This window comes from Telmatherina bonti, assembly GCF_933228915.1.
Source record: "Telmatherina bonti genome assembly, chromosome: 1".
Classification (NCBI taxonomy): Eukaryota; Metazoa; Chordata; class Actinopteri; order Atheriniformes; family Telmatherinidae; genus Telmatherina; species Telmatherina bonti.
Window position 1 is genome coordinate 29,224,874 of NC_136619.1, and position 13,409 is coordinate 29,238,282.

The 13,409-nt window shown below is 36.1% G+C and overlaps 1 protein-coding gene across 1 annotated transcript in view; it reads left to right on the top strand.

Annotated features, from left to right (window-relative positions):
• The window catches only part of LOC306755224 (glypican-6-like), a gene marked incomplete at both ends in the record, with an annotated part of 145,440 nt that overhangs the window by 109,349 nt on the left and 22,682 nt on the right, over positions 1–13,409 (top strand). Inside the window, 3 exons of the mRNA XM_079239532.1 lie at positions 3,140–3,270; positions 6,526–6,669; positions 9,705–9,734. Coding sequence (XP_079095658.1) covers positions 3,140–3,270; positions 6,526–6,669; positions 9,705–9,734 — 305 coding nt within the window. The remainder of the gene's footprint in view (positions 1–3,139; positions 3,271–6,525; positions 6,670–9,704; positions 9,735–13,409) is intronic.

A 13,409-nucleotide genomic window follows, 5' to 3' on the forward strand; every position in this document is an offset into this window, starting at 1 on the left:
TAACTCTGAATGTTTAACAAGGCTGCTGGAACCTTTCATTACGGGGTAAAACACAAAGTCATAGGGCCAAAAGAACTGGTACAAATGCTGTAAACTGAAATGTTGTTGCTTGAAAGGAGACCAAGATGAAAAGTTCATATGGTGGATCAAAACAGTGAATATTTCACAGATCTTGAAGACCATCTGTCTTCACAGTGAAACATGTTCGAATCGAAACTGAGGTTTGCAAGCTAGATGTCATTCATGACAGCTTTTGACTAAATGAACATGAAAGTTTAAAAGCAGGTGAAAGAAAACAAACAGCCCTACAGAGTTCTGGAAGTGTGTTTTACAGAGTGATGATACGATATGACAGTCTGGATCCGTGAATCTGTGGTAGGACATGTATGAAGAAGTGAACGGACTGTTTGACAGGGGCATTGTTCCAAAGGTCAAGCATGGAGGTGGTTCTGTGATGCTGTTTGGGTGTTGGATTGCTGGGGGAAATAGTAAACCTGACCTTGTGTGTGCCCTCATGGATTATTTTAAATACCAGGCCATTTTGAGGAAGAATGTGATGCCTTCAGGGTGTAATTGTGGCGATCCCAAGTATGAGTCCAAGCTACTCACTTCAGGAATCCTTTCTTTGGTTTCAGTCTTGTTATGGTTTGAGGGTAGCATAAAACTCAGGGCCACAAGTGCACCAAAAGGCCCAGATTATTTGTAAGTACAGTAAATGTCACCAGTTGATATTTTTTATTTATTTAATTTATTTTATTTTTTACTTTGACCCAGTTGTTTCATCATGAGCAAATCCCTTCTTTGTTTAAAATGTCTTTGTTTTCCTTTGTTTGTGACGAGTCTTCCTGCAGGAATAAAACATCCACGGCCCATTTTTCAATCAACAGCTGAAAGAAAATTTCCAAATTTAATTTCAAGGTTTATAAAATAAGGCTGAAGCTGCTCTTCCAGCTGTTGTTACCTTTTGTATTTTTTTGATGGATTTGTTTTACACACAAGAATGTTTCCACACATCAGATGCTGCCTTGCACAGAACACTAAGCTGCATCACAGGCTGAAAAGCCCTGTTCACATCTGAATACTCTGCGCTCTGTTGATAGTCTTCTTTGACTTTCCTGCATGCTCAGTCTCTGGTATATTTTTATTTACAAAACTATTCTCGCTCTGCTCACATCTTACCTACAGATCTATTGTACGACCTTCAGAAAAATAGTGAAAGCTTTTGTATCTCTCACACTGATTTATTCATTTTATCTGTTTGCAGACAGTTGTGAAAACAAACATACATACAAGCATGTGTCATTTAAGTGAACATGCTGCTCCCTTTTCTTGCTCAAAAGCAACTTGAATATTTAGGATTTGGGCTCACAAAATGACATTTTATTGGAAATCTGGCTGTAACTGTTATGTGTTACCATTGCTGCTCCTAAAAGCTAGTAGAATGTGTTTTGTTTCTTTTTTTCTTTTACATGAGCTTTTGTATTTTTTTAATAAACATTTATGAGGTTCTTGCTGTATAAGTAATGCATCCTTTAGCTGCTACCCGACTTAAAGACAAATCTGGGCAAACAATAAATGAAGACCCTTTGCTAGTGCTCAGGTGCCATTTCTGTGAAAGTCAAAGCAGACCAAGTGAGAGTCAGACCACTTTCTTGTGCTGAACAGGGCTGTTTGAAAAGCAGTGGAAAAGCTATATTTGTGTTATTTATTTATTTTTTTTCATATTAATAGATGTATGTATAGGTGTGTGCACATGTATTTATATTTAAACATTCATTCATTCATTCATTTTCTAAACCGCTTAATCCAATTCAGGGTCGCGGGGAAGCTGGAGCCTATCCCAGCTGGCTTTGGGCGACAGGCAGGGTACACCCTGGACAGCTCGCCAGTCCATCGCAGTATATTTAAACATGTGTATTTATATTTATACATGTGTGAGTTTGTGTGTATAGACTGAATAAATCCTAAAAAGGAAAACTCACATTTTATTCATTCACATTAGTAGCTTAAGAGAGGTCTGAAGCTTGGAAAACATAATCAAGATTATCTAATGCAGTGTTTATGATTAATATACGTGGGTGATCAGTTCAAAGAATTAAATCACATTTCAAGATAAAATAATGAAAAAGAAGAAATTCAATCAAAACAATTAACCAAAGTCATTTAGACTAAGTTAAATCGGTTAGACAAACTTGTAAAATAAAATCAATGAGGTTAAGCATCTAAAGTTTCCTTTAATTGGGGGAAGAAGTTTGAATTTCTTTCCAGTCTCCTTCTCAGTCAGGGGAGGGGTTGTTCTGGCGCCATGAAGTCTGGTACTTTGATGAAAGGTGTCATTTTTGACAAGAACCAGGGTTTGGTCAGATGCGACTCTCGGCATCCCCCAACCTGCAACTATAAATTGCGTTCCACTTCGAAACATCCCTTTTTGATGCAGCTGCATGCTGTAGAAAAAGAGGAGAGAGTAAATCTCTGAGTGTCGTCCTCCTTTGGGTCAAATGGTCACCCTTCTCGTCCTGTGTGGATCAGTCTTACTGCAGAGAGAGAGAGATGGCAACTATTGTTTAGTCCAGTTCGAATTTCTTTTAATCCTGGAAGGCCAAGATCATTACAATTCACATGGGAAAATTAAAAGCTACAAGTCATTGAAGGCTTATATGCTTTTAGTGGAAGTATGAATATCTGAAAAGTGTCCCAGAGAATTCCTTCTTTGTTATATATATATATATATATATATATATATATATATATATATATATATATATATATATATATATATACATAAAACCAACTCCCGCTCTAGCAATACTTATATATATATATATTATATTTGGTGTGTGATGTTGCCATGGTATAACAAATTGTTTGAATGAAAGATGAAAGCACATCATATATATGTGTATATACACACTACTTGTTGACATTTGGTTTTTACACCAGAATATAATCTACAAGAAGTTATTGTTTTGTTGATAAAAAATATTGTTTTAATTACTTAGGGAAAAAAAACAGTGACATGGCCGTTATTTGTTCTTGTATAATTTATTTTGGGTGTTGGTTATTGTAATATTGAAGCATGTAAGTTTCCAAGCTGAGTTTTTAACATCCCTGACCTGTTGTGTCCTCTGTTCTGTGACAGATGCCATGCTGCTGGTGGCTGACAGACTGGAGGGCCCATTCAACATTGAGGCAGTTATTGAGCCAATTGACTTCAAGATCTCTGAGGCTATCATGACCATGCAGGACAACAGCATGCAAGTTTCAGCAAAGGTACAGCGCTCTGAAGTAGCCCAGCTATTGGTTGGTTTCTCATAAATCTTTGCATTGAAATCAAGGTATGAGTGAGTGTATTTTTTCAGTTTTTATTTAGATCATAAATGTTTCTATTTAATCGATTAGTACAAACTGAATGGTAACATATCTTAACATATCAAAAATCTGACTGTGTACATAATAAGTATAACGATTTTATTAAAATAATCAAAATAAATGTATTGATTTTTTCTTTTTTTATTTCTTCTAATTTTTCTTAAACTTATTCAACTAAACGGACTCTACGAAGTCTCCAAACCAACTCCCACTCTAGCATTACTTATATATATTATAATATTTTGGTGTATGATGCTTTTGTATAACAAACTGCTTTGGATGAAAGCTGAAAGCACATTTTTATAGCAAATTTGTAGTTGTAGTCAGATTCTCATTGCAGCTCAGTTGTCTGTTTGCCAGCTTTTATTATGTTTACTTATAACTCCATTATGTTTTTTTTTAAAGAGACCCATGGAAATAGCTTTCAAAAGAGATTATGAGATCATTTCTTTCACCATTTTGCATTTAAGTTTCTAAAAAATGTGCATTCAACTATATGCAACAGCAGATTGTTGTGATCTGAAGTTGTGCAGATAAAATGACACTATTAATCAGCATAATGGCACTCTGACTTAAAGCTCATTTTAACATTTCACTTTGTATTTACTTATTTTGACAAGCAGTTCTTTCTCTCTTTCCTTTCTTTTCTTTCCTTCATTCTTTCTTTATTTCTTTCTTTCCACCACTTAATCCAATTCAGTGTCATGAGTAAGCTGGAGCTTTTTCCAGCAATTAGCAGGTTAGAGGCAGGGTACAACCAGTCACCAGTCCATCACCTGGCCGACACAACGAATAATAACCCCAGAAATCATCTATTATTACTCATATCAGGTTAATGTTTGGGTCAAAAGTTACATAATGTCCCTTTAACAATACAAGGAAGTCCCAATAACATTTTATTATATAGCTTTTTCCTTTCCAACAACCTGCTGGGGACCCAAGTGAATTTCAAAAGATAAAACATCACTGATAAACATTGTTCTGTGCCTGACTTGATGATTATGTTTGCTAATTATGCATCCTAAAGATCATGCTGTAAGTCAACTGATGAGTTTATTGTTGTTTCTTATGGAGAGTACTCACTCCATGAACTGCTGTCTGAAATGGAAATGAATTTATATCTCTTGCCTTCATAAGAATCTTTGTTTTGAACTGAATTTCAAATTAAATCAGAGGAAATTTCCTTCATTTTACCAGAAAAAAGAGACACTCTTAAGATTTAAAATCTTTTCCAGTGTTAACCTGCTCAAGATAGGTAGCAGTTCAAGACAGCAGTTATTAATACAACAATCCCACTTGGTTAACTAAACACTTGCAGTGTGACAAGCTCATTGTTGCTACAGACAACTTTGAATTGTAAAACATACCATTCAGTGTATGCCTAAAGCTATTGTTATGAAATCAAATATTAACATTTAGCTTCATCTTTCTTCGCTATTTATAGAAGACTTGTCAAGTATTTCAACTTGTGTTCCTACTGGCCATATTGTTTTATGTTAACTGTCAGTATTATTCCTGATCTTCATCCCAGTGTTGTGGAGGAGGATGTAGTGGGAACACAACTCAGTGCAACATGCAAGACACAAAGTATTTAGATTTTTTTTCTAAATAAGCAAAAACATTGTCATGACAGTACAATGAATGGATTTTCATGGTATTTCTTTTCAAAAAGTAGAATTTCCTCTTCAGGCTTTTATTCTAATCTTTTCATGCATTCAACTCTAACATCAAGCCGCTGCTACAGAGGTCAGTGTGAATTAGATGTCCAATCCTTTTTCCATATCAAGAAGGCATCACAGTGCAACTTAACACATTGTCTGTGCCCTTGAGGCCTCAGTCTTGCTAGGATGCACTTGGGTGACAGATTGGTGGGAGATTCCAATTTTCTTCACATTCACATTTTATCCATATGCAGTCTCTCCCCAAGTTTGGCATAATATGTCAGGCCACATCGTCATGTTGCTTCTTTACTGCTGCACAGACCTCTTTAAAATCACTTTGCTCATGTGCTGCTAAAAGAATTGGGAAATGTAATTATTGTAAAGAATCTCTAAATATTAGAAGAAAAAAAAAGACATCCTGCTGTTACGACTGCCATGAGGCACATTAGAGTGCTGCATCACATACAGATCCAGGGGAAAGCGCCTGGGTCAGCGGGGAATGCTAATGAGTTTATCTGTTCATTAGTGCGAAGGGGGTGTTTAGGCCCTTAAAACCTGTACAGACCAAGCCACCTGAAAATAATCTGTTGTCACAGTAAATCTTATATAAGGCACAGCACGCTGACTGATTTAAGGTTCAGGCAGTAACACATCTTCCCCTTATTGTTTAAAAAAGTTATAGCTTTAGTTTGGATTTCAGGCAGGTCTCATAGTGTTGTTGCTTCACAATGTTTTCCATGAGAGGGTTATGTTCTCTGATAGAACAGATGTTTCCTGTGTATGTCTGAGTAGTGTAAACATAAATATTTCATTGATATTCCCAAGCCAAAATTGTCATCTTTGCAAAACAGCATAACTTGAATCTGTCACTTTCATCTGTTTTATATATGAATAACTCACACACAGAGTGAAATCTTTTTTGCAAAACAAGGTTTCGACATCAAAATGCCACTGAAATGTCAGATTTATGTATTTACCTATTTTACTGTTTGATTTCAGTTAACTTCATTTTTCTGTACCAGTGGTTTTCTGTTCCAAAAGAAATAGATACAAAGGGTTTGTTTCTGTTTTTCTCCACCAATGTGACACTTGCCCCTGTAAAAGGAGGCTTTGGGCACAGACAGCATTAGTTTTAGGCTTTATGGTGTTCTGCCTCAAATCACAGACCACAAATTGTGCTGGCAGAAAACAGACAGTCTTTTTTCCAGGGAACATTGTGGTGTGAGCATGCTACAGTATTTGTGGGATAAAAAAAAAAAATAGGCCTAATATGCTTCTAAGAAGCATCCCTGGCTCAGTGAGAGTTCATGCAGCTTACTTGTATGGCAGTGCAGTGTGAAGAAATCTTCACATTTTATGATTATGAAGATGCGTTGTGTTAATGTAGCAAAACAAGATCATTTTTACCCTTTAGACCCCGACAAGCCTGTGTTCTCTTTTCCACGGTGACTGCCCTTTCTTTGTTGTAACTCTGACTCTCTCTGTTTTGTTTTAGGTGTTTCAAGGTTGTGGTCAGCCGAAGCCATCAGGAATAGGAAGGTCTGCGCGGGGGATCTCTGACGTGTTCAGTGCTCGCTTCAGGCCTTACACGCCCGAACAACGACCAACGACGGCAGCTGGAACAAGCCTGGATAGACTGGTACGAACAAAGACAAGATTTTAGCACAAGTATTATTAATAATGAGTCAATTATGAAAAAGAAATTGAGATTATTTCAGTGAATTATATCATCTTAGCTATGAAAAGACTCAAAAGTAGGGGTGGAACTTTAATTACAATTAATTAATTACAGAAAAATTAACGCATTGAAAAAAAATTCATACATTAATTACATTTGTCAGTGTACAACTTCCTGATACACTGATTACACTGATGCCCATGTTAGACTTTTGCTCATAACTTAGCAGCTTTGGCACTATATTTAGCAAGTTTTCAGACCCTTCCTGCAACTCTATGTAAAGAAAAAGCTACTTTTTCTGGTGATACTGGAGACTTTAGGTGTGTACTATAAAAGCATGTAGTTTACTCTGCTGCGTTAGTGGCAGCAGCTGCTGTGTATGCTGCTACCCAGTCCAAAAGAACACACAAGAAGCTTGGTTCTTCACGCAGCATCCAGCTGCATCCATCCAGCTGGTTCATCCCACCTTGGTTTACTGTCAGATAATAATAACTATCAATGAACAATGTGGATATAAACATGTACTGAAAAGTATACTGTAACATATTGTTGATGCTTAATTAGAAAACAGCTGGAGCTGTTCAAAACACGACATTTTAACTTTAGCCCTGTTATGTTTTCTATTTATTTGTTACTGTTTAATTTTTCGCAGACATTAATGGAGCTTTAGTTTACAATATTAATGACTGTGTATATTATTTGACTCAAATGCTAAAATTCATTAAAGAATTTCTTTCTGGAGTGAATATCATTATGTGATTAAAATGCCTGTAATTAATTAGATTATTTGTGTTAATCGAGTCCCACCCTTAAGAACTGTATGAAATGACTGATGCATCCCAAAGCAAAGCTACTTTTTCACCAAGGCTACCCTATAAGGGTTGTAAAGTGGATGTCTTTCTTCACTAGTCCTTTATCTCACCACATTTTTTATGAATTTTTTTGTGACAGTTTTTGTAGTTTTTCAAGCAAAGGGACAAATAGACAAAGATGTAAAATTAATAAACAAATATGTCCTTTTCTGATCTGGAAACCATATCATTGGCAAAGTATTCAACACGCAATTGTTGCTTTTGATCAAACAAGCCAGATTTGCAACGATGATAAACCCTTTTTTTCCACATAATACAGCTCCACTGTTTCAGAACTGTACAGTTTTTGATATATCATTGGCAGAGGCAGACTTGGCAGAGGCAAGCTGTGCTTTAGGTCGGCTTACTGGCATATTAAGTCCAAAGGCCAGAAAAAAAAAAGAAAGCATGTTCAAGTAGTCCATATAGCCTCCAGGTGCTGTGTGAATTCCTCCACCTTTGTAGTCCATGTTAGAATATTTCCATTTTTTACACTTGCTGCCAGCAGCCAGAGAGCTCACAAAAGCGCAAGCATTTCAGCATAACCCACATGGACATGCTGCTTAGCACGCTTTCCTCAAAGTGAGTATAAATACAAGATACTTTCCAAAATCATTATAACAGATCACAAAATGTGTTTAATCCTATATGCAGCCTCTTTACTTGTGTGGATGATTGAAACTGCTGCAAGAGATTAAACATCCTCCCACAATACTTCAAGACAATAAAAAAAAAAAAAAAAAAACATACCCCAAGACATTAATTAGCTCGTAAAGGGTCTGCACCACCCCATGCTCCTGAAACACATGGTGTAGGAGGCTGTTGATGTTTAGCTTTGGAACAGAGTTAATAACACAAAAGTATATGCTTCTCTTATACAAATCCACACTATGCATATAATACCATGTTATACCTGTCTTCAGCCAAAATATTGTCATGCATTTGCAAAAAGGACATTAAAATTAAACCAATGTGCTGGGAATGATCAGAGTTGCATCAATAAAAGGCATCATGTGGCTTTAACGTCTTTATAAAACTTTTCTGCATCATGGATAAATTCCAATATTCAACCATTAATGCCTCATATGAATTCTACTGAGTGAAATTTAAGTGAGCAACAACTACAGTGAGTGAGAACATAAACAGGCTATTAGTAAGATGTGTTTTTTTATGCCATGAATCCCTCTGTCCTCTGGTCAATTTAATGAATGTCTCTTTAGGTAAATCCCTCATCCAACTGGCAAATCCATTTAATAAACACATTATTGTCCTTTTGAATAAACGGTACCACTGATAATCTTGTGCTTTTTAAGTTGTTCCAAAGGATTAAAATGGAAAATATGCAGGAGTAGAGAGGCGATTATATGCTGCAGAACGCATTACGACTGTTTATAAGTAGACTATACTCTTAAGCTGTAATTGTAGGAAATAACTATATCATGTACACTGCAGTGGTTTTGTAAAGCATTGACAAGGTTTAAAAAAAACGCCTGGAATTATCTCTGTCTTTACAAAATAAAAGACCATATTTAGAGACCTCACCAAATCCTCTTATTTTTTCATAACGTAGGCATGATAAAGTAGGTGAGAAATTCTACCAGTTTCTCTTTTTTTTAATTATTTATGATTACATGCACTCAGACCGAATGCTTGTTAAAGATTTACACTTGATATTACTTTTGTATCTAGCATTTTCTAGTGCAAATATTTGTCAGAAGTTACGTGCAACACTGAAATCCGCAGCATCTGTTGCAGAAATCTAAGGAATAAATTCACTTTTATGTTTTGCTCAGCTCATTTGATTTTCCTGAATCTGATCAATGCTGCCATTATACCACTTCAGGCTAATTCTCCCCACCAGTCTCTGACTTGTATGCAGGTCGCCATTAATGCATCGATCAGATTTGATAGAAGGAGGATTTTTTAACAGATTTCACAGCGCTTCATCTCAGTTCATTGTGAATCAAACAGTTTGGGATCCTGAGTCTCATAGGCTGGTGAATGGAATATTTCACCAGCATCATTTATCATTTAACTTTTTGCCTCACTAATAGACCTTCTTTTGCTCCTTTTCTCTCTCTCACTCTCTTATTTCTTCGATGTCCAATTAAATCTCTCTCTTCTTCATTTCTCTGCTGCTCCCAGAGGGTTGTCTGGAGGACAATGCAACACAGTGTAAGCATTCCATTCCTCTTGCCTTCAACAAGTCTTCTGTGCTGTGGTGTTTTAATCAACCTGCCCATTGCATGACCCCCCCCCCTACATTATTCAGCATTGCTATTGATTGTTTGTTTCAGACATTGCTGTCTATTTATGTTGTTTTATATTTAGATGTTTAGAATTCAGCTTGTGTCTCTTTCTTAAATCTGTCCAGATTGCTTAATGGTTTTGTGATTGGGACGCGCCCTACAGCAGGAAAGTCTGTTATGAATTTCTGTTATCTATTTTCAAAACTAAATTTAGTGTTTAGGTTTGCTTCTGGTTTTCACTCCATTTAGGGAAAAGCTTTTCAGGCTTATTGGGGACTATGAATATCTACCCTGTGCTTTAGCAGTACAGTTTTAAGCGTTAACCCTTTGACAGTGATGTGAAACTTCAAGGGGAACCTGTAAATTAAGAACTACTTCCCACCATATTTGCACACCTACTGGTCTTTAAAGGGAAAAAGGGGGTAAACTGGAAACATGTGACATCAAATTAGGGAACAGAAGTCATCCAGAGGTTGGGGGAGCACTAAACAAACACAATATGTGCCCACAACTCAATAGAGTAATCAGCAAAAGAACTAATTTGAATCAGAATGAGTTGGGAAGATGATGGTGGGGAGCTCATAACTTTATAAAGGTACATGAGCTTCCATTTCAGTGACTAACATAAGACAGAATGTGGAACAGGCCCCTCATTGGATCTTTAAGACATAGATGTTAGGAGGATCACAAACCAAATGTGGAAGGAAATTCTGTAGCCTCTCTGATGAAGAAGACTTCTGATGAGGAGCAGGCAGCAAATGTGCAAAAACAGCCTACTACCCACTGGGCTTCATACGATACACTAACACCAGAGGACAGAAGAGAAATAGGTATAACTCTGTCCTTCAAAGAACAGAAAAGCCTCAGACACTAGTTCATGACAACCATTTTATTATTTAATTGTTTTACATGATGAATGTTGAATTAGTATTAAAAATTATAGGTCAGTGTTAAGTTCAGCTAGTTGAGCAGACTCCCAGAGAAAGGCCACACATTCACATCAAGGTGCATTGGCCCCACTGGGGCCCTTCACTGCATGTCCAACCCCATTTCTGTTCTCATTGTTTCTGTCCAAAAAAAAAAAAAAAGATATATATATATATATATATATATATATATATATATATATATATATATATATATATATATATATATATATAAGTATTCAAAAATTGCAGAGGCTTTTAGGTGTTTTAGTTGTAACAGTTCCAGAAAGTTTATCACACAATTCATTCTTCTTTATGTCTCTTAGATTGTTTTTTCTTTCTTTTTTGTCTTATATAAAATGAGAACTTGATACTGTGTAATAATAGAATTTATTTATTTTTTTTTTTTTTTAACCATAAATGAGTGTTGTAAAACCTAAAATAAACCTTCTCTAAAACAATTATTGAGGAAAATTTACATTTTTCAATGTGAGTAAAGCTTTTTAAAAGCTTTCCAGTTCTCATGTAGTAAAATTTTATGTTTCCATCTTAATGTCATGCCGACAAGGTGTTTGCAGTTAAATCTGTCTGTCTGTCAAACTGCTCAGTCTAACTGAAAGGAAAAGTTTTCTGAAGTTAGGCTGTTTAACTGTCTGTGTTTATTGACTTGCTTCTGCTGCAGTGCTGCCTGATTGTTTTCTGTGTGTACTGTTGTGTTGCCTTCTGATATATTTATTCATTTAAAAAAATATTAGATGAATGTCTCCCCACTGAAACTTCTGTGTTTCAATTAAAAACGTTGACTTTCAATGCAAACTCCAAATATACTACTGAGTTACATTGCTTTTCCCCCCTCACCATTTTCATAATTAATCTAGTAAAATTACACATAAAGTATATATTTTTTAATAGAACAGTAGCATGTTTCAACATTCTTTTTAAAAATCTGGTGCTCCTGTTACAACCAGCCAGTTAGAGCTTCCTGATGTGTGTAGTAGAGGATTTTTCATTTATTATCAGTACTCTGATATGAAACTTACCAGTCTATACCTCGATTTCTCAAAGGACAGAAATGTCACTATGGCAACATAAAGAACTGAAATGACACTGATCCTACAGGCTAGTTTAGCCGTCTATTCTTGACTGGATAAGTATGTCATCTCCACCCAGTGGGACAAAGAATGAGTTTACAGCTACTTGATGGCAATAAAAAAAGAAAGAAATCCATTTGTCCCATCTCTTTATGTCCGCAAAAAGCTTTTCTTTGGGACATAAAAAAAAATGTAAGCTGTGTGGAATTACAACAGAAAATGTTGAGTGTAGTTGATAGTACATTGTCAATGGTATTGTGTTGGATAACCATGTTATATTCTCCTAGTCTTTCTGTAAAAACTCCAAAAATTGAAATATTTTTGTTATTGTCTGTTTTCAAGGTATTTTGCATTTACAGAAAATAACTAACTTTTGTCCTTATTCCTCGTTAAGATGAATCCTTCTTTTAATCTTCAGTTAAAACAGTATAAATGCAGCATATGCACCACCATGTGTTCCATGTTTACATGATCCGAGGAGCTTCAGAGGATGTTTATTGCATCAACAACAGCATTTTTGTGCCTTATTTATTTTGCCAATAATGAGGAGATGTGTGATAGAAGAGGTCTGACAGAAATAACTCTGTTCTTCGTTGCTTGCGCTAATTTTGCTGACAGGACATTGCTGCTCGTTTTTCCATTTCACGATTGCTTGCAGAAGAAGTGTGATGGATGTCCTGAGGGGATTCAGTCATTGATTTGTTTGACCACTTTCTAAATATTTTGAACCTCCTTAATGGGCTGTTTGTTGTTGAGCGTGGTTGAAATGAGGATGCAGATGGAAAGAAAGCAAATCAGTCATTAGCAGTGGCCAGGCCTTTCTCCATGCTCCATTTAACTTTGTTTCAGCCGAGGACCAGGGCCAGGAAATGATCTGGCAGACAACATTTTTCTCAAGGAGGAAAAAAAAAAAAAAAACTGTTAAGTAAATGATCAGTGTCTTAAATCATCCACAGTTATATGCAGTTGATAGGCACCACCTATGTGTAGCCCACATAAGTAAAGATCTGTTGCTGTGGCTAAAAAGGACTAAATGGAGTTAAGCAAAAACTAAAATGAGGTGCTTTAAAGAAACCTGGAACTGAACATCCTTCTGGCCTCTAAAAGATGGTTGACATCATCGTTCCCACATGAAACTTGTTTCTGGCCATACTTCTATGTCACAGAGAAATCACTCTGCTTGTTACATTTGCAGACACAACTGCCAATTCCAATCAGAGGCGGCACAGCCAAATTGATAGTTATACCATAAAATAGATCCAGTTACAACTTTAATGGAATTCTGACATCTACTACAACACTTTTATCAGTAGTATTTCCTCCATAATAACCTGTGGAGATTAGCAGGCAAAAAACGACCAACTGTTAAGACCAGTTAGTCACACTGGCATGCTAATTCAGCATACTTGGCATGCAGAGCTGATGTTGTACCAACAGTAACAATCACAGGGCCTGAATGCTGCTGGGCTTTCCACACTTTTTTTTTCTAAATTATACTGAAAAAAGATCAGGATTAAAGTTTTGTTAAAGTTTTGCTATACAATAAAAAGGAAAAGAAAAGGCTTATCCAGTTAATAACAGACA